The sequence below is a fragment of the Palaemon carinicauda genome, chromosome 41, assembly GCF_036898095.1.
Source record: "Palaemon carinicauda isolate YSFRI2023 chromosome 41, ASM3689809v2, whole genome shotgun sequence".
Taxonomy (NCBI): Eukaryota; Metazoa; Arthropoda; class Malacostraca; order Decapoda; family Palaemonidae; genus Palaemon; species Palaemon carinicauda.
Window position 1 is genome coordinate 5,805,743 of NC_090765.1, and position 22,423 is coordinate 5,828,165.

Here is a 22,423-nt window from a genome sequence, read left to right on the forward strand (position 1 = left end):
AGAATTTTTTTTATATTTTGCATCCTGATTGGTTTCCTTAAAAATGTCCGCTTCAGTCAAGCCATAGAAGCTTTTAGAAAAAATTTTGGATGCAATATGGACCCGATGTTGAGCAATTTAACAAACGCATGGTATGAGAGGCCACACTCCTCAGACAATTCATCTCGAACACATTCAATTTCTATCTCTCTGTCGCTTTCATTCCCCACAACTTTGATCCATGCATCACAGTTGGTAGAATCCCTTTCCTATACAGAAATTTCTTTACATTCCTTCACTATATGCTGTAGATCTGCTTCTACTCCACCATTTCCAACAAAAACACAACTCAAATAATTAAACTGATTTACTTCCTTGAGTAACTCTCCATTCAACACGTCATTCAATATAGTACCACTCTCCCTTCTAATGCATCTCATAACCTTACTCATACCCAGATTAACTTGCAACTTCCTTCTCTCACATATCCTTCCAAACTCTGTCACAAATCGACACAGCTTCTACTCATAGTCTGACACAAATACAGTATCATCCCCAAGCAACAACTTATTCACCTCCCACTCATGATCATTCTCACCTATCAGTTTCAATCCTGGACCAAACACTCAAGCATTCACCTCTCTTACAGCACCCATCAATAAACAAATTGAACAACTATGGGGACATCACACAACACTGTCTCAGAGCCACTATCATTAGAAACCACTCACTCATTTCATTCCTTATCCTAACACACGATTCACTGCTTACAAATGACATAACCTCACATGTTGAAACAATCGTATGTAGAGGTTCCACTGTACAGTATGTATGTATGTATGTATATATACATATATACATACATACATACATATCTATCTATATATATATATATATATATATATATATATATAATAACATATATATATATATATATATATATATATATATATATATATATATATATATATATATATATATATATATATACATACTGTATAGACATATTTACCTGCACCTAGGTTTAATCAAAATTCAATTCTTACCCTTAGAAAGATTTACTTATGTTTGCAAGAATCTTAAATATTCCAAAAAAATTGGCATTTAAAGCAAAGAACACCTACCTCACAGATGATGGGCAGTACAATAGATCAAGTCGAGCTAATCCACCAATGAAGAGAGTCTTGCTGGATGTGAGAGAGAAGGTCTGTGGTCTAATTAACCGACGTGGCAGAACCTTCATCAACTCTTCATGTGTCAAGAGATTAATAATCTGAAGCAACAAAATCAGTACAAATGAGAATTGAAACAACTGAAATCAAATGTTTGAAAAACTGATATAAATTCACAATGAACAAAATTAAATATTTTTTTGACAACAGTTTATTTCATCTTTCAAAGTAAGAGACATTTTCTACCTTAATTATTTTTTTCCAAATTAAGATTTTAAGCATAAACCAACTACAAAATGGGAAATAATTTTCAAAAATAAAACCATGCGCATTAGTGAAGACATCAAATTACAGTACCTGCTGAGATATACATTTCATATATATCACAAATTTCACCTTACCAAAAAAAACTAAATATTTCATCCTATTCATAGCTAATAAATACCATCTGGCTTTAAAGTGACTTAGATTTCCTACTAGAGTTTCTTCAAGTGCAATAAAAGGTACATAAATTTCCACTCAAAAATTTAGTTTTGCTATCTGTGGGTATGCTAATGAAAACAAATGTGAAATAACCTGATGATTCCATATTCCTAAAGCTAGAGTGCCACAGAAATCCCTGCAGAGTGCAAGACTCATTCCCGATAATCTTTCCTTCAATTTCTTCAGATGAAAAAGCAAAGGTCTGAGAGTTGCTTCTAAAGAGCACGGCTACTGCAAGCCTATGTAATTGATCTTACTGTTTTGCCATGAAGCAGTCAGAATTGCACAAAAGGATGCGTTGGCACAAAAATCTTTAGGTGAATATGAAATGGAACATAAACCAGAATAACTAAAAGACTTGAGCTACTTAAATTTGTTTATTACAGTAATAGAGCACAGAAATGTCAACTGATGAAACACTGTTTTGTGTGTTGGAAAAAAAAGATTTTTAAGTTAAAATTAATTATTACAATACCCATCTCTAATTCATGTTACTTTCCTGCTTTATTGAAAAGCTTCAGCCAAACAAAAATAAAGGAAAATTTTTGTCCTGGCATATGTAAAACTATATATACTGGAAAAAGTAACTGGGGGATAAAACAGTTGTGTAAACAACGTCTCCTCCCAGACTTGGCAATTTTTATTTCACGCTCTTCTTAAGTATACACAATTGAGTAGAAATGTCATAGCCACTGTGAGTAAGGAGGCAAGTGCAAAATTACACGAGTCAATTCATTTTAAGTTTAAGTTTTGAATTATGTTTATTCAAGTAAATTTCCTGAAATACACTTCCTGAATACCACATTGCCCTTATAGGAGGGACAGTGGTACTCAGTCAAAATGAAGTAAGTTAAACAGATCTCATTTATTAAACATAAACTTTTCCAAAACTTTACCTTTCCCTTAAATTTGGAAGCAACCAAATTGTGGTCCAATAAACCTTTATCCACATAACATTTGAATGCGGATAGTGAAGGATAGCTAAAACCTAAACCCATTCCTAAATCTCTAGAATTAAACATCCACCAAACTTGAGACAATACTTTGAAACTATAAAAATTGTCCCTTTCTTAAACTTATCAACTTGAGTTGACATTTCAACAGAAAATCAGTGTTAATGTTCTCTTCTAATAAGGTTTCGGTTTTTCACATATTTTCTGATGTTTATTTAGATAATGATTTGTTTCCTGATTAGCATTTACATTATGCTAAGTTTCCCTACAAATTTTTCAAGATGAAGAGTGTTTTCATAATTCTTTATCAGATGATCAACACATACAACCATCATTGTGACTTTCTAATTTACCATTGGTTTTCATTTTGGTTCTTGACAAAGTTTTCAATCAGATTATTAATTTTATGTATATTTATATTTCTAATGCCACGAAATTCAGAAAAGAAGCAATTATATTGCTTCCACATAATATTTTTGTGCCGTTTTACTTTCTGCTATTTCAAATTAAATCATCAATTTACATGTTATGCCTAATACTGAAGATGGATTTATTTCTTTATGGGGTATATAGTTATTATGCATTTCTAGCAAAAAAATAGTGTTTTTCTTTAATATCTCTCATACTAATTACTTGATCAGAATGGTACTTTGACACAGCCCTCTATAGACCTCCCCCTAATTTTTTATACTTTAATGCTTCGACAAATAGTGTTAATTAAGGTGTTTACTCTAGTTAAAATAAAACTCTAGCCAAGTGAATCAGGTAAGTAGGTGAAGCAATTCCCATACCTACACTCCCCTGTCCCACCCTTCTACTTCCCTCTCTCTGTCCAGCCCCTCCTCCTATCCCTTCAGTAACCCCCTTTCCTAGTCTCTCCGGCATCGCTTACTCTACCTTTTCTGTAACCTACTATATTTGTTAATAACCAACAGAGTAGATATGTTAGATTTTTTTTTTATAATTTCAATAAACATTTCACGATGTATTTCGTTATGGTATATAAGGAGCTTAGAGCCTTTAGACTATTTATCCAACTTAATGAACCTGCCCCGAGGACTTCTTTTAACTGTGTTTACATTATGAAATAAGTTTTCCAAATGCAGGATTGTTGGGCTTTACCTCATTGAAAGGCCTGTGTGGAATAAACAATAGCTGAGGAATACAAACAGAATTATAATGTGACACAAATAATTATCGTGTTTAAAACTATGATTAAAAATCTGAAAACTACATAATTTGTTGGACTGATATGCACAATTACACGTATACACACACACACACACACACACACATATATATATATATATATATATATATATATATATATATATATATATATATATATATATATATATATATATATATATATATATATATATATATATATATATATATATACTGTATATGTATCCGCAAATGCAGCAGCAGTAGTTGATAGCCAAGCGTTAGTAGTAGACTGAGAGTGATATATACATACATTTTCAAGTTCTGATCAATGTTTATATAGTTAAAAAGAATATTTAGACAACCAATTACAAGACAGTGTGGCAATTATTTAAACAACCAAATACAAGAACTTTATGACAATTATTTAAACAACCAATTACAAAAACAGTATGGCAATCATTTAAACAACCACTTGCAAGAACAGTATGTCACTTGAAATAAACTTCAATATATTCGTGTACACACACACACACACACACACACACACACACATATATATATATATATATATATATATATATATATATATATATATATATATATATATATATATATATATATATATATATATATATATATATAGTGGTATCGAAATGACCGGTAGCGAAAAATCCTAGTCACAAAATGTCCAATAGCGAAATGTCCGGTATCGAAATGTCCAGTATCAAACTGTCCGGTCACCATAAATAATATCGGTTATCCCGTGGATAAAGCACAACGGGAACCTTAGACAAAGGTCTCCTCAATTATCCTGTGAATAAAAGGGTTTAGGCAAACACTTGGACAATGATTGATTGAATAGTGTCTGATGTCTAGTAGACTATCAAAAATTCGAACAATACAACATTTTTAACACAACACACTGAATATAAAAGTTACAATAAACTGCACGCATGCCTGAAGGTTCTACGCTAGACAGGGATCTATAATTAAAAAAATTATGTTTAACTAAAGGGGATTGTGGGCACATTTTAAAGGTAAAAGTGTCTGGTTTCAGTCTCAATTTCATCCAAATAGATGCTCACCAGAACGTTAGCTGGGCAACCTCAACCCCGACACCAGTGGCCTCCCAAGTAAACAGCTTAAACTCACATTCCCAGGTTGGGATCAATTTGTTAAAATGTGAATGAAAGGCGAACACGTTACCAGTGTAATGTACTATAGTCTATTTTTTATAGCGGTGCATATTTGCACTGACTCACAGAGGGTGCCCTTTTAGCTCGGAAAGGTTCCTGATACCTGATTTGTCGGAGGTATTTTTGTCCGAACACCTTCATTGTTCTCAAATAATTACCACGTAATGTGAATCGAAACTTATTTATTAACCTATATTTCTTCATCACATATATGTTTTGTCAATAAACAATATGAAAGAATAAATATATTATAAAGTATTTGCATGGTAAGTCTAAATTTAATAACACAATCCGCCGAAGTCAATGACAGCAGCTTATGTTCGGATACACGCTTTGTAATTTTGTAATTTTTCACATTTTAACACAAATTGGGATAAATTACACTCAGCATAAGTTTATAATAACATGTTTAACTTGTGCTGAGTGTAATTTATCCCAATTTGTGTCAAAATATGTGAAAAATTACAAAATTACAAAGCGTGCATCCGAAAACAAGCTGCTGTCGTTGACTTCGGCGGATTGGGTTATTAAATTTAGACTTACCATGCAAATACTTTATAATATATTTATTCTTTCATATTGTTTATTGACAAAACATATATGATGAAAAAATATAGGTTAATAAATAAGTTTCGATTCACATTACGTGGTAATTATTTGAGAACAATGAAGGTGTTCGGACAAAAATACTTCCGACCAATCAGGTATCAGGAACCTTTCCGAGCTAAAAGGGCACCCCCTGTGAGTCAGTGCAAATATGCACCGCTATAAAAAATAGACTATAGGTTTCCAATTCCCTGGCCTAGGTGTGTTTCAGTATAGGTACTTGAAGAGGACAGAACTTTTTTAGTTTCTTTGGCCTGCACTCGAGACTCCTCTGTTACTTGGTGAAAATGGGATAAAGGAACCCCTGCTGCTGCTATTGATTCAAGGGGCTTCTTCCTCTTCTGGATGCATGAGGGGGAGGGGATCACTGAGGATGGGCCACATAAATACCCAAGAGTGAGATCCTATCCCAGTGATCCAAATGGCTGTCAAGTCTTGAATGGGGTGTTTGAAGGAGAAAACTTGAGAAGACCCTCCACTGTCTCCTAAAAAAGGAGTAAAAACAATACATTCTCCTATGGCCACAAAGTTTTCAGGTACCATATCAAAATGGGAAAATGTAATTAATCTCTTTGTAGAAGCAGAGGTCTCAATGGGTGTTTATATAGAATAAAAGGAATGATCTTGTAGCTCCAGGGAAATATACCTAAGAATGAAACCCATTGTCTGGCATATACAATAATTGATTTAATGAAAAAAATTTGGGCATGAAAATTCTTAGTCAAACAGACTTGAAATATATGTGCAGAGAGATATTCACAAAATTAAGAAAAATTCTAATGCGTAGATTGCGATAATTTCCGAAAAATAATTCATTCTAAAATATGCTCCTCAAAGAAATAAGAACCATTTCATGCAAACAGCTAATTAGTACTATAGAAAACTACCTGTCGTGATGTCCCGAGCAGAGAATCTCAATAGATAGGATAGAAAACGGAGAGGGTAACTAAATTAAATCATTCAAGAGACAAACAAGAAAACAGAAAGGGTAACTAAATAAATCACGCAAACGATAAATAAAAACATAAGATGAATAAAAATAAAGCGTGAAGATAATATTTCACAGTTCAGGAAAAATCCACATCTTTACACATTCCCACCTTTATACAAGATCTAGCACATGTGAAAAAAGTTCAGGCTCTGTGAACCACAATGACTTTAATGCCATTGTTTGGGATACGAGGGAAATGGTCCGCAGAAGTGTACCATATGATGTCTGTCTGAGAAGGTTGTCATACCAATCATTCTGCTCAGACAATCCATTTCGATAGTGGCTCATCCGAACACATCCGTTTTATATCTAACCACTTAGGGACTTTTGATCACATTCTCAAACCTAGGGTTATCACATCCCTGGAGAATGTCCTTTTAATGTCCAAAAGACAGCCTATTACTATTTTGTAAAAAAAGACAAGTACTGTATGTTTACTTCTAATTGTGTCAGTCTCAGAATTTATCAATCACTAGAACTGTCTGGGATTAGACGTTAAAACATTTGAAGGTTTTGAGTTCAATTAAGAATTTTTTTTTATATTTCAAATATTATTAGAAAAATATCTGGAGTCTCATATTTCAATCTGTATTTTGAGATGATTTCTCTTAAACCTTGGCCAACTGAACCCAATTCTAATCATATTTTGCATTTCATTTTTCATGACATCTCTTTCCTTCACTGGTATCCCAACTCCATCAGAATGTGGGAGTCACCAATATGAACATCAAGGGAATTCTAATGATAAAATTTATTTCTATACTAATCTGATGTTCAATTACATACCCATCCTCTCCTCCACTGACTTGTGTCCTAACTTATTGAACATGGGTGCACAAACAACATTTTATTGTGGGAGGCTGTAACCTTGTTACATCACAAATTTTAAGTAATTTGTATTTTTCCTAACAATACTTACCGAAGAAACACTTTATAGGAGATTACTGGTAACTCCTCTCCGACGACCAGATTTTTACGTAGTTTCCCCCTACTTCCATGTTCTATACTGTCCTGAATAACGGGAAATAACATGACCTGGGGGCATTGCCCAGGCAGGTCGCCCGTCTTTGAGAAGCTCTCCCCAGTAAGTTTTATGTAATGAACAAAACCACGAGGTCAGCGGGGCACTGCGGGGACGGTTGGGGGGGCCCTAAACCTAAAGTGTTTCTTTGGTAAGTATTGTTAGGAAAAATACAAATTACTTAAAATTTGTGATTTGTTCCGACACAGAGACTTACCTTGAAACACTTTATAGGAGACTTAAACCTTAGGAGGGGGGAGTGCCCTTTAGCCCTGACCCCGATGGACAGTAGGGAAAACTACGTAAAAGACTCATTAAGTGTGATATAACACTTACCCTTCTGCAATATCTTCGTTGTGCTTGATATGGCGAATTTTCGTCTTGTGTAATGAGCGATATTTCTTGATGACGACTGACGGTACGAGAAAGTTAGAAAAGGGGGGAAAATAGAATTGGGCTCCTTGTGTCTAGATACTTTATGTTTCGCGATTGAGCCTGGGGCTTGAGCCGTCAAACCGAATGCAGGGCTGAGATGACCGGCCCGATAGAAAACCCGTCCAGAGACTTTCTCGTACAGTCCTTGAGATAATGTGCGGTGAAGGTCGACTGGTTGGACCAAGTTCCCGCTCGAAGAACCTGCGCTACTGACATGTTCTTTTCGAACGTTAGAGAGGTGCTAATGCCCCGAACATCGTGAGCTCTGGGTTTCCCCGGTGTAGGAAGACCTTGTTTTAAGTAGGCTTGCGTGATCACTTTCCTGAGCCAGAACGAAACCGTATTTTTGGATATGTTTTTCTTTATTTTTCCCCATGAGACGAAGAGATTCTTGATAGACTGGCGGAGGTTTGCCGTTCTCTTAAGGTATTTCCTAATAGTCCTGACCGGGCATAATTTAAGGTCCTCCGGGTTTCCTTTATTCGGGATTGCCGGAATCGAAAAACTCTCAAACCTCGCATCCCACACCGAGGGGTTCTGAGTCTTGGCGACGAAGGATGTGACAAACTTAAAGGTTACTTCCTTCCATCCCCTAGTGTGTTCCACCTCGAATGACAGTCCGTGTAGCTCGCCCACCCTCTTAGCCGAGGCTAATGCTAGCAAGAAGACCGCCTTGAACGTGAGATTCTTGTCATCAATGTCCTTTAAGGGCTCGAATGGTGGTTTCCGTAACATATCTAGGACTCGCGCCAAGTCCCAACTCGGGATTCTAGGGGCGGAAGGGGGGCATGATTGTTCGAACGCTCTGATAAGCATGGAGATATGCCTGGAGGAGCCGAGATCTATGCCCTTGAGAAGAAAGACTTGACCCAGGGCCGCCCAAACTCCCTTGATCGCTGGAACTGACATGTCTAACTTGTCCCTGAGATAAACCATGAAGTCGGCTATCACGGGCACTGACGCTTCCAAGGGCTCTAACTTCTTGTCCCTGCACCACTTCACGAATACCGCCCACTTAGACTGGTAGACGGCTGTGGATGATTTCCTCAGGTATAGCGACATCCTCCTGGCTGTCTTGCCGGAGTACCCTTGCTTCTTCAGGAGCCGCTGGATAATCTCCAGGCGTGAAGACGAAGGGCTTGCGGGTTTCTGTGAAACCGCTGAAAGTGAGGTTGTTTTAATAGGTCTGACCTGCCGGGTAGAGGCCAAGGAGGTAGGACGGTGAGGTTCCTTAGGTCCGCGAACCATTCTCTCTCCGGCCACCAAGGCGCTACCAAAGTCATCCTTAGGTTGGTTGCTGCCCTTACTCTGTTGAGGACCTGCCTTATCAGGGAGAAGGGGGGGAAGGCGTACACGTCCAGTCCGTCCCACTTGTGCTGAAAGGCGTCTTCCATTGCCGCCTTCGGATCTGGGACGGGAGAACAAAATACGGGGAGTTGCGCGTTCAACCTTGTTGCAAACAGATCCATTACCGGAGATCCCAACATCTGTATAATGTAGCTTGCCACTTGTGGGTGTAGGGACCATTCTGTTGCTACCACTTGCCCCACTCTGCTGAGGCCGTCTGCTAGGACGTTGTTCTTCCCTGGGATGAACCTTGCCGTCAGGATGACGTCCTTCTGTTCCGCCCATTTTAGGATTTGAAGGGCTAGTTCGCACAACTCTTTTGATCTCAGTCCCCCCTCCTTCTTCACGTAAGCCACCACCGTTGCATTGTCTGACATTAGGGCCACCGAATGCCCTCTCATGTCCTCCTCGAAGTGGTTGCAGGCTTCTTGGACCGCTCTCATTTCCAGGATATTTATGTGTAGGGATTTCTCCCCCTCTGACCACGCCCCCTTTGCTGTCTTTTCCCGGAGATGGGCTCCCCACCCGTCCTTCGATGCGTCCGTGAAGAGAAGAACCTCCGGAGGTTGGGAGGACAGTGGCATCCCCCTTAGGGTGTTCGACCGATCCTGCCACCATTCCAAGGCCTTCCTGGACTCCTGAAGGAGAGGGACCACAATGTCCGGGGAACTTTTCTGGTTCCAATGTTCTTTCAGGTTCCATTGAACCACCCTTAAGTTCTGTCTCCCGTGAGGTACCAGCTTCTCTAGGGACACCAGGTGCCCTACCAACCTTTGCCAATCCTGCGCTCTTCTGGGGCGACCCAAAAGGAAGGGCCGGAGCACTCGATCCAGGTTGTCCAGCCTTTCCGTGGTTGGGAATGCCTTGACCTGTAACGAATCCAGGACCATTCCAAGGTACGTCCTCCTGTTGGATGGGGTTAGCTGTGATTTCTCCAAGTTGACCACGATGCCCAGGGTCTTGCACAATTGAAGAAGATCTTCGCCCTGTTGTTTCAAGTCTTCCTTTGAGGATGAAAGGAGTAACCAGTCGTCCAGGTACCTGATGAGTCGAATGCCCCGTTCGTGGGCCCATATGGAGACCGTCGTAAAGACCCTCGTGAATACCTGGGGGGCTGTTGAAAGACCGAAGCATAGGGCCTTGAATTGTAACACCTGGGTACCCCACTTGACCCGGAGAAACTTCCTGCTCGACGGATGAATGGGCACTTGGAAGTAGGCGTCCTTGAGGTCTATAGAAATCATAAAGTCGCCCTCTCTCAAGGACGCCATGACCGTTCTTGGAGTGTCCATTTTGAAGGTCACTTTCCTGAGAAACCTGTTGAGGGCTGACAGGTCTATTACAGGTCTCCACCCTCCTGTCGCTTTTTCCACTAGGAACAGGCGGCTGTAGAACCCCGGACCCGGGAATGTCACTGTTTCTAAAGCTCCCTTCTGCAACAACGTCTTGACTTCTTCGTCCAACGCTGCCCTCTTCGCCAGGTCCTTGGGCACCAACCAGTCTGCCTGCGTTGCTGGAACTAGGGGGGGTGTCTCTTCCATGAAGGGGATCCTGTAGCCCTCCTTTAGTACTGTAACTGTCCACGGATCTGCTCCGTGGAGCTTCCATGCTTGCCAAGTGAGTCTGAGGCATCCCCCTACCTGAGGCTTGGGCAGGGGAGGGGGACCTCCCATCTTATCTCCTACGGGAAGAACGGCCTGTTCTCCCCCTCCTGGAGGAGTAGAAAGAAGACCTATACGTTGGGGGGTTAGAAGATGAACCTCTTCGGGGGGGAACCACAGAGGAAGACCACTGTCCTGACGAGGGTTCCCTCCTTCCTTGAGTTGGTGTGGTACGCGCGGCCATGGGTGCTTCTGTCACTGGCCTCCTGAAGATGGGGCGGCGTGCCGCCTGTGGCTTCAGGGTAGGTAGCTCCCTCTTTTTGGCCAACTTCTCCACGACCTCTTCCGCCTTCTTCGTCGGAATAAGCTGCTCCCCCCAGACGGAGCAGGTCTTCAAGGCTTTAGCTTCCCTGTCAGGAATCTTAATGGGAAGGTTCTTGACTAGGGCGTCTCTTCTCCGGAGAATCCAGTTTGCGGAGAGAGCCAAAGACTGAAAGGTCAGGAATTTAAGGGCGCGGCTACCTGACCCCAGCAACTCATTCAGAGCCTCCCGTTTTGCAGGTTCCATGGAGTCTGTAGGAATCTGGGTGCCTACTAGGGTGGTGGCCCACCAATCCAGCCAGGAGGCCACATTAACTAAGTCCTTGGACATCTCCTCCATCATTGCCGACTCGGAAGGGGAGAAGAAGGTAGATGCTGCCGATGCCCTCCCGTCGGAGATGCCCTGGCACAGGATGTCTATGGTTTCCTCGGTCTTGCACGCACCGGTCGGCCTATTTTCTAAAGAGTAGTATTTCGTCTGCGACTTCAAACCCTGTAGGAGCTTTGCTGAGCTGTGACCCCTGCAGGAGTCGCTATTGCGGGATATGACCTTATCAATGTGAGTCTTTCCAATCCCCACGTTACTGGCCTCAGGGAGAGAGAGAGAGGACTTTTTCTGGGCGGGGGCCGCTATGAACTTGTTCAGGCCTGAAGTCCAGGGTTCTTCCTCTTGAGTGGCGGGTTCTATAAGGTTGTTATAACCCCTAATTAAGGCAAGGACTCTCCTGTACGCTGAGTCCTCCGTCACCGCCGACTCGCCCTCCCCTCCTTCCAACCGACGGGGCGAATCATGATCTCGGTCTCTGCCGTGATGGCGGGGTCCACGGTTCCCTTTATCTTCGACGTCCGCCGTACCTCTCCTCTTCGAGGCCTTTTTCGGTGAAACGGTGTCCTCCGTGAGATAGTTCGACGGAGGTGTCCTTCCCCTTCTGGGGTCTCGATGGGGAGACCTGTCGAGGCTGCCCGGCCTAGACGACGGCCCCCTGCGCTGGGCGGGATAAACGTCTCCAGGACGGGTCTTAGGCCTGCAAGATGTAGCCCTTCGCTCATCTGGTGACTCCCTGACGCGGCACGTGGAGGTCCTTCTCGGGGGACTGTCTCCTGCCCGCTCATGTGTCGAACCAATAGGCTTGGAACAGACTTTAAAGTTGTTCTCTGGGACAAACACCCACGTCCCTTTCGGAGAGACTGGTCTCCTGCTTTTGGGTGTAGGGGAACGGGGACTCATCCTGTCCCGAGATCCTGTGGGAGACCGCGAAGGGGAGTTCCTCCGCACAGACCGACCTCGTTTCCACGTCCCTACTGGGGGGGTTGTTCTCCTGCTTTTGGGTGTAGGGGAACGGGGACTCATCCTGTCCCGAGATCCTGTGGGAGACCGCGAAGGGGAGTTCCTCCGCACAGACCGACCTCGTTTCCACGTCCCTACTGGGGGGGTTGTTCTCCTGCTTTTGGGAGGAGGGGAACTGGGACTCACCCTGTCCCGAGATCTTGTGGGAGACCGCAAAGGGGAGTTCCTCCGCACCGTCCGATCTCGTTTCCTCCTCTGTCGTCTCCTCCGTTCACTGCTTGACGAATCCGAAGAGTCACGTCCTGACGAGAAAGACTGACCTCCGTATCGTGACCTAGCACGTGACTGCGTTTTCTTGGGGCTACGCCGTACCCCTGACGGAGAAGGAATGGGGAGACTCTCCTGTAGCGAAGTCTTCGGCGGCAACCATCCCGACGGGCCCGCCAAACCGGGGAAGGCCTCGCCAAGGCCTTCCTCCATGTCCAGTGGGGACCTCATCGGAGTCCTCGGCACGTCCCAAGCCAATGGATCTTCTTGCGGGGACTCCTCTCTGCCGACGCCACCACTCGTCGCTGATGACCCTGGAACTTCCACCCAGGAACCTGACGAAGAAAAAGGGACACTATTAGACCACATGGGGTCCCCCGACGAGACGTGGCCCTTATGAGAGAGAGCCACGTCCCCCGGACCCCCACTACACTCACTTACGGTCGCCTGACTTGCCTTGGCCAACGAAGGACCGCCCACAAATTCCCTCTCTTGGGAAAGAGGAGCCAACTGCATGTTCTCCCTGGACTTACCTCGCCCCTTACTTTGGGTAGGGGAAGGCGGATGTACCCTACCTGACCCTTCTCCTGCTGAAGTCGCAGGGGAAGAAACGCTAGTCTTCCTAGGGGACTTCTTCGATGCCTTCTTCTTTTTGGTACGGAATTTTATCCACTGGACCTCGGGCCAATCGGCACATTCGGAACACTTATCCGACGGCGAACAAGCTCTACCCCTACACGAGGTACACAACGTATGCGGGTCAACCTCGGGCTTAAACAGAAAAGCCCCGCATGATCTACCGGCCCTAGGCCCAGGACAACGGCGAACGTGTTCCATAACGCAACACAAAGGGCCGTAGACACAAGCAAGCCACAAAGGAAAAGCACTAAAACACTAGGAAAGCACAAGGGAGCGAAATCAAAAGCACGTAGTGAAAGCACTAAACACACACTAAGAGATCCCGATCACGTGGGAAGCACGTGGAACCAAACACAAAGGGAATCGCATGGAGTATGAGGAGCTTCGTGAAGCACGTGTGTTCACGAACCGACCAGAAAACTTACTGGGGAGAGCTTCTCAAAGACGGGCGACCTGCCTGGGCAATGCCCCCAGGTCATGTTATTTCCCGTTATTCAGGACAGTATAGAACATGGAAGTAGGGGGAAACGACGTAAAAATCTGGTCGTCGGAGAGGAGTTACCAGTAATCTCCTATAAAGTGTTTCAAGGTAAGTCTCTGTGTCGGAACAAACACCATTTCAAAGAAATCTATTAATTTCCTCCAGGCTTCCTTTTCTATATCAAAATTCACCAAGTTGTGTTTATATGAATAAACATGAATTATGACATTTATTATTACCGAAGTTTAACCCCTGATTGTCCAGAGCTCCCACCTTATTTATTGGTCCCTAAGCCACCTTCCCTATATCAACCTTTAAATTACTATGACATTTAACTTATACAGTATATGTTATGTCTAATGTTTATGAATTAGACACCACACTGAAACAGTTGGATATCTATAGATTTAACAGGTAGATGAGTTTCAGGTGAAGGCATAGACTCCTTTAAGGAAGGACTGGAACGTCAGGACCTCGGGGTTTTTAACTTGAGTCTGAAAGATTAACTTGAGTCTGGACTAAAATGACTTCTAGAAGGGCTAGAAACACGTTCTCTGGATCAAAATGGGGGTTTTTGAGGATGGTGAGTTCAATAGTAACATTTTCAACACCACCTGGGGTCATCTTCAAGGTCTAAAGGTCATTTATCAAGGTCAAATTTGTGAATTTTGGTCATTTTTGCTCGTTTATTGTGTTCAACTCATAAATGGTGAGAGATAGCTGATTATAATATGAGGCAAGTCTGCAGAGCTGTCCAAATTTAATATACATTGTCATATATCGTCCTTCAAGAAAGGACTGGAACGTCCCCTGATCAGGGTTTTTAACTTGAGTCTGAAGGATTAACTTGAGTCCTGGACTAAAATGACTTCTAAGAAGGGCTAGAAACACGTTCTCTGAGTCAAAATGGGGGTTTTTGAGGACGGTAAGTTCAATAGTGACATTTTCAATACCACCTGGGGTCATCTTCATCATCTTCAAGGTCAAAAGGTCATATTTCTAGGTCAAAATAGTGAATTTTAGTAATTTTTACTCGTTTTTGTGTGTAACTCATAGATGGTGAGGGATGGCTGATTATAATAAGAGGCAAGTCTGTAGTTCTGTCCAAATTTAATATATATTGTCAAATATTTTATTACTCAAACATTCCAAACAAGCCCTAAAACAATGAAACACTAAAATAAGAAATAAAGAAAGGTATTTCTCATCACAACAAAACTCAAAGACATTAACATTTGATTAGATGAACATCGCTAGACAATATATATTAAATTTGGACACAACTACAGACTTGCCTCTTATTATAATCAGCCATCCCTCACCATCTATGAGTTACACACAAAAACGGGTAAAAATGACCAAAATTCATTATTTTGACCTTGAAATATGACCTTTCGACCTTGAATATGATGAAGATGACCCCAGGTGGTATTGAAAATGTCACTATTGAACTCACCGTCCTCAAAAACCCCCATTTTGAATCAGAGAACGTGTTTCTAGCCCTTCTTAGAAGTCATTTTAGTCCAGGACTCAAGTTAATCCTTCAGACTCAACTTAAAAACCCCGATCAGGGGACGTTCCAGTCCTTTCTTGGAGGACGATATATGACAATATATATTAAATTCGGACAGCTCTGCAGACTTGCCATATATTATAATCAGCTATCTCTCACCATTTAAGAGTTACACACAAAAAACGAGCAAAAATGACCAAAATTCACAAATTTGACCTTGATAAATGACCTTTAGACCTTGAAGATGACCCCAGGTGGTGTTGAAAATGTTACTATTGAACTCACCATCCTCAAAAACCCCCATTTTGATCCAGAGAACGTGTTTCTAGCCCTTCTAGAAGTCATTTTAGTCCAGACTCAAGTTAATCTTTCAGACTCAAGTTAAAAACCCCGAGGTCCTGACGTTCCAGTCCTTCCTTAAAGGAGTCTATCGGTGAAGGAGACTACTCTTTAAAATTTAGGTGATGACACACTTCCTGTCTGCTGGACCTAGGATGTAAACAAGCACTACAGAATCTTTGATTTCATTCAAGAAAAAAAAAAATGATCTCAAATTACTGCAAATCCATCCATTCAAAAGCTAATATGTCTTTTACAAAATGTAATTACTGTACTGTACAATCATATGAATCACACACAAGAATATATATAATTTAAAATACCAGTTAAAAAAAAGAAAAAAACATCAGATCAGAATTTTCAGAATCCCTGTAAAAAATGTCAAGTTTCGAAAACTTGTTATGTCAAGAACATGGAACATGTCCAGCTTCAAAACTGAATAATAGGGAACTGCTAGTGTTCCTTACAATTAACCACTAGATAATTTACTCTACTAAAGGTACGTATTTTCTTAAAGGAAAGAATACTGGAAAATTTCTAATAAAATTTTAGGGGTAATTGTTGATTAACAGAGCTTCTGGAGAAGAAGCAATTATGAACATTAGGCGAGTATAAATATAACAAATTATTTTTATCAAAATTAAAATTTTTATTAAACAATTTTGTTTACCTAAGGTACACTTAACCATACAATGTTATTTTTCTCATTTCAAGTGATGTATCTTCACTTCATTTAATTAGGTCAAATACTTTTATGTTTTTAAAGCCACATGTTTTTCAAGGAAAACCTATATTGTTGCTCTGTCAATGTTTTTCATCTTTTATTAACAAAACTATCCATTATACACTCTTTATATTGTCATGTTTGCTAGCTTTAGTATTTAAGTTTCCTTTCTTATAAGCTGTAAAATGATTTTCTGATTTACTTGGGTTGGGATTGTGTCTTCAATAAACTATTAATTCTCTTCTGCTTATCTACAAGCTATGTAATTTTGATGAACATCTTAACAAATAGTTGAAGTGAATGATTTTACTTTGCCACCTATTTAGATAAGAAATCTTGATCAACTTTCACAACAAAAATAAAAGTAAAATTGAATCAAAAGTTTGAAGGGGTTCAAACTTATCATTAAGTTTAAGCTGCTTCTCTCATGGATCCACGTGTGACTTTGGAGAAGAAGCCAAAACGTAATAAGTTTGAACCACTTTCACTTTTGATTCAATTTCACTCTTTTTTGAGGTGAAATTTGGTCAAAATTTCTTATCTAAATGTGGCAAGGTAAAAGAACTCACTTTAACTATTTGTTAAGATGTTCATCGAAAATCATACATACATATACCAAAGGCACTTCCCCCAATTTTGGGGGGTAGCCGACATCAACAAATGAAACAAAACACAAAAAAATGGCTTGTAAATAAGCAAAAAGAATCAATAGCTTATTGAAGCCATCTTTTCTGACCCTTAAAGAAGTATCAAGAATTTTTATCATCCGTATTATGGATGTCAAAATTTTAAAATTTCTCTAAGAGAGTATATCATCCATCCATGGATGTACAAGAAATGGATGTACACATATGGTAAACATCCTGGAAGAACTTCATAGGTATATACACTATACTCTTAGTGCTTTAAGGTTCTTCAGTCTAACAAGATCGGACCAATGACTAGGGCAGTAAGGGAGAAGTTTGAAATGATTCTTTGATCAAAAATATGTTAGCTACTTGAATTCTATGGTGAAGAGGCATGCCCTCTAATAATACTGACCAATAATTTTCACGAGTACAGTATTTTAATCAATATTCAAATTTATACATAAACTGTCAACAGAGGTCAATCTATATAGAAGAAGAGAAACTGGAATGGGTTAAAAAGGTGGAATAGCCAAGCTAGTTTAGAAAAGAGTACCTAACAAGGACTAAATTATGCTTCAGTCCATAATAGTTGCTCTCTGAAGCTCCTAACCAACAACAAGGTGCTAGTGATCTGGAAATGGATCATCATCTTCTTCTTTGTCTGGATGATAGCAAATAAACTTTTTCTAGCAAACTTATGATTTTTACTATATTTCAACTGAACCAGAAAAAAATTAGTAATAATTGGGGACAAATGTATGCCATTACAGTGTTATTTATGACCAGTTAGAATGTAGCCCTATATTTCCTACCAAAAATTGAGATTGAAAGGATTTTCTACATATAGTTCATGATAGAAACAGGGCCAACTAACTGGATGAGGGACATGTAATAGGTTTGCAAATCGTAAGGCAACACAGTTTTTGGAAATCAATATCTATGAGTAAACAACAATAGTCAAATGGAAATAAATGTTTACAGTGTGAAGAACTAACCTGATCGGGCTGAACTGTGCCGGGAGTATCGTAGCACCACTTGCTATTAGCATAATCTTTGTGAGACTCATTAATTCCCATAATCTTAATGGAATTCCCTGGATGTTTGCTGGAATTAAGTGAAAATGAATCCATCTTCTCCTCAGGTTCTTTAACCACAAATGTCCTACCTATATGCCCTAAAAAAAAAACCCATCGTGTCAATGGTTTTCAGATTTCCAAAATTACCTCTCTATTAGATAACATTCCTTTAAAAATCTAAATGTATGCCTCAAATAGAATATCAATAATAATGCACCAAATTTTGGGACAAATAATTGCCACATGAGAATTGCACTTCAGCCTATATCAGTGAGAATGAGATAAGAAAAACACACCTGCAAGAGTTGCTAAGCCGACATCATTAGTGTATTCCTTGACTTTCTCTTGTTTTCTATTCTGTTCTAATAATCTCTGCCTTCTTTCATACAATCTTGAATGTGATGCACGAAGAAGTGGAAACTGAAAGAAAAAGGCCATGTCTAATTCAAACTGCTACAATCAATGTGAAATTCTCATCAACAAAAATCCTTATAAAGATAAGAAAATATACAGCCAGCTAGATACTTTAAATTTGAGTTACTAAAATTTCATGCTAAAAATTTAATTTTGTAGATCATGCACAAATACAAAAAGTTTTCCCTTTAGCAGGCTAGCTTAGATATATTCTATTCTATTTACTCTGATACTTTCCAAAATTTTTTGGGGTAGCACCCCCCCCCCCAAAAAAAAGAGGGAACTTTTCCTCTCTTTGCTCCTATTAGCCTGAAGAGGGATTCAGCCAAGTTTGGTTTGTACAGTACTGCTAGGGTGCCACAGCCCACCCTCCCCCGTTGTCCACCACAAATGAAGTTTCATATGCTGAATCCCATACTGCTGCTACCTCAGCAGTCACCAAGGCAACTGTAGGAAGTAGCAAGGCCTACCGGAACTGCATCACAATCGTTTCCCATTCTTCCTATTTCTAGCATGCACCCTTGGCTCTCTCGCATCTATCCTCCTATCACCCAGAGCTTTCTTCACTCCATCCATCCACCCAAACCTTAGCTATCCTCTTGTACTTTCTCCCATCAACCCTTGCAATCATTACCTTCTTCAGCAGACAGCCACTTTCCATTCTCTCTACATGTCTAAACTACCTCAACACATTCATATCCACTCTAGCTGCTAACTCATTTCTTATATCCGTTCTCACCCTCACTACTTCATTCCAAACTCTATCGAATCAAGATACACCAGCCATACTCCTCAGACACTTCATCTCAAACACATTCAATTTCTGTCTCTCTGTCATTTTCATTCCCTACAACTCCGATCCATACATCACAGTTGGTACAATCACTTTCTCATACAGAACTCATTTTACATTCATTCCTATTCCAATACCAAGGTTGTGGTGGCTGATGTGGTAACGTCTCTGACTGGTGAACGCCAGACTGGGGTTCGAGTCCCGCTCAAATTCGTTAGTTCTTTTGATTGCTGCAACCTCACCATCCTTGTGAGCTAAGGATGGGGGCTTTGGGGGAGCCTATAGGTCTATCTGCTGAGTCATCAGCAGCCACTGCCTGGCCCTCCTTGGTCCTAGCTTGAATGGAGAGGGGGCTTGGGCACTGGTCATGTGTATATATGGTTAGTCTCTATGGTATTTTCCTGCTTGATAGGGCAATGTCACTGTACCTTGCCTCTGCCATTCATGAGTGGCCTTTAAACTTTTAAACTCTGTTCACTGTCCCCAACACTTTACATCCTTCATTCACTCTCTAACATACATCTGCTTACACTCCACCATTTGCTGCAACAACAGAGCCCAAAGTACTTACACTGTACTGATCTACTTCCTCAAGTAACTCTCAATTTAACATGACATTCAACCTAGCACCACCCTCCATTCTCGTGCATCGCATAACCTTAATCTTACCTACATTAACTCTCAACTTACTTCTCTCTAATATCCTTCCAAACTCTGTCACTAATCAACCAAGATTAACTATCTAAATAATTTTAATTTTCTAGAATGCAATAATGCTTCCAAAACATATATGAGAGAGAGAGAGAGAGAGAGAGAGAGAGAGAGAGAGAGAGAGAGAGAGAGAGAGAGAGAGAGAGAGAGAGAGAATCAGCTGTTGAAAAGTAATCGAATGCACAGTTTTTGTTTATTTATTTAAAGAAACAATTATTATTGAGACATTTAAGTTTTTAGCTTATAAAATAAGCGGCATTTCTGTTTAAGAATGTATAGATAACATACTGCGCAAGAGACAACACATAAGAAGTTGCGTCATGCTTCTAGACTAGGGGAGTAGGCTCCGAGTCTTGAACAAAAACACAGACGACTTACAGTAAGTACAGTTAAGCTGTACTGTAGTAATATTAGTGTACAATATGCAGCAAAACTGGTGATACTTTTTTTATTTTTACTTCGGACAAGTGTTGTTCTTAAATCAAGTTGCCACCTAGTACTAAATCTTATATTTCACTTGTTAAACTTGTGTATGTATGAGACAACGTTGGTCACTTGTTATGGATAATTTCAGCATTGAAAATTGTTAAATCGTTAAAATAACATTTTATGCTAAAATAATACTTTAGAACAAAATTAAATATGTTACTGTAGCACAAATTCCTTTGTCTATGTGATTCAGTGAGAGTCGGTGAAACTAGTCTTTGAGCTGTCTGTCTGGATAGAAGGATTCAAACTGGGAAAAGGGTGTCTAGATGAAGAACAGTTTAAGCAGAGTACTATAGTCTAATGATAACAATTTATGCATTTGGGTTATGATTTCAAAGTTATTACTTATTTTTTGCTAATATCGTTTTGTGAATAAAACTAACATTAGTTAGGATAGTGATTTCAAAACTGCAATAAATTATTAAAAGTTATAGTCTAGACTATAGTAAACCCTACTTATATAATTCTAGTCTCCCAATGAGTTTTACTTAAACTTTACTAACGGAAGACTATAATCAGGTCAGACATATTCAGCCACACGTGTTATGTGCAGATTCTACAGAATGACAATAACAATGTGTCTCAAATTATAATAATAATAATAATAATAATAATAATAATAATGATGCAATGATGATGATGATAGGATGGCTCTGAAGTCGAGGCCTATGCTATTAGCTTTATAGCTCTTCGTCTTCTTCTGCGGTTGTGTAGTAGCGGTTACTGTTGCCTGCTAAGATGGCTTTTCAATTTTTCTCCTTCGTTGCATCGTTTAGCCATCTAAAACAGTTGTTTTGTTGATGTTAAGACGATTGGTTATAACTCTTTCTTTTTTATATAGAGAACCTGGTAAATAAGCTTAACTAGAGTTACAGTTATTAGGAGATCCTTTCACTAACAGTCAGTGAAAGGATCACCTCATCAAGCAGTTATAACAGCGAGTAACTGAAATCTTCGGTCCTTTGCCCTTAGATTTTTTTTCAAGTGTTTTGGCGAGTTCATAAATTGAACTGTGCCTTGACACTTCCTTTTTCTTTATTTTTCTTTTTGTTTATTGAGACTACACCTGAAACTAAGCACCGTTTGACAGCTAAAGACTACCATCGTGTGTCTGCAATGGCAGCAAGGGGTTCTTCCCCTATCCCCACCTCCTCCCCTCGAACTAGAGTGGAGAAAGAAGGATAAAAAAAACCAAGATGTCTCACCTTGAGGAGTCAAAAGAATTTACCAAAATCTCCTGTAACGGAACCAGTCTTAGGAACCTCGAGAGACCATCAAGGACAGACCTGAAATTGCCCACCAGCAGCTCAAGAAGTGGACACCGAAAATAACCCCACTCAACTGCCACCCTCACAGCAAACTACAAATGACACTAAGTTTGGCTTACTCCAGGACCCAGCATTACATCCTATGCTGCTATTGTTGCCATGGAAGCCAGCAATCCTCACCTTAACATGACTATACGTCCCAACCATAGGGGACAGATAGTCATTACAGCCAAAGATGAGCCCACCAAGACCTACCTTGAGCAGCAGGATAATGTGCTCAAGCTCGACATTAATGAAAGGCCCACCACTATCATCATTGTGTATGACCTCGACATGCCACTTGAACCTGTGCTCCAACATCCCTCCATCATCATTGTCAAGAGATGTGAGGGGAAGCCCGGAGGGAGATCCCATAAGTTGGAGGCTGTCTTCAAAGGATTTCGTCCTCCTCAACTCTCCTTTGGCCTCTGGGGCACCTTCTGCACCGAAGAGTACATAAAAGAGTCACTAAGATGCT

The 22,423-nt window shown here is 40.4% G+C and overlaps 1 protein-coding gene across 6 annotated transcripts in view; it reads right to left on the bottom strand.

Annotated features, from left to right (window-relative positions):
- LOC137632665 (nitric oxide-associated protein 1) overlaps positions 1–22,423 on the bottom strand; it is a 194,874-nt gene that overhangs the window by 58,685 nt on the left and 113,766 nt on the right. For all 6 annotated transcript variants that reach the window (XM_068364739.1, XM_068364740.1, XM_068364741.1 and 3 more), the window contains 3 exons: positions 18,528–18,651; positions 18,151–18,329; positions 1,104–1,252 (listed from right to left, as the gene is read on the bottom strand). In XM_068364739.1, coding sequence (XP_068220840.1) covers positions 1,104–1,252; positions 18,151–18,329; positions 18,528–18,651 — 452 coding nt within the window. The remainder of the gene's footprint in view (positions 1–1,103; positions 1,253–18,150; positions 18,330–18,527; positions 18,652–22,423) is intronic.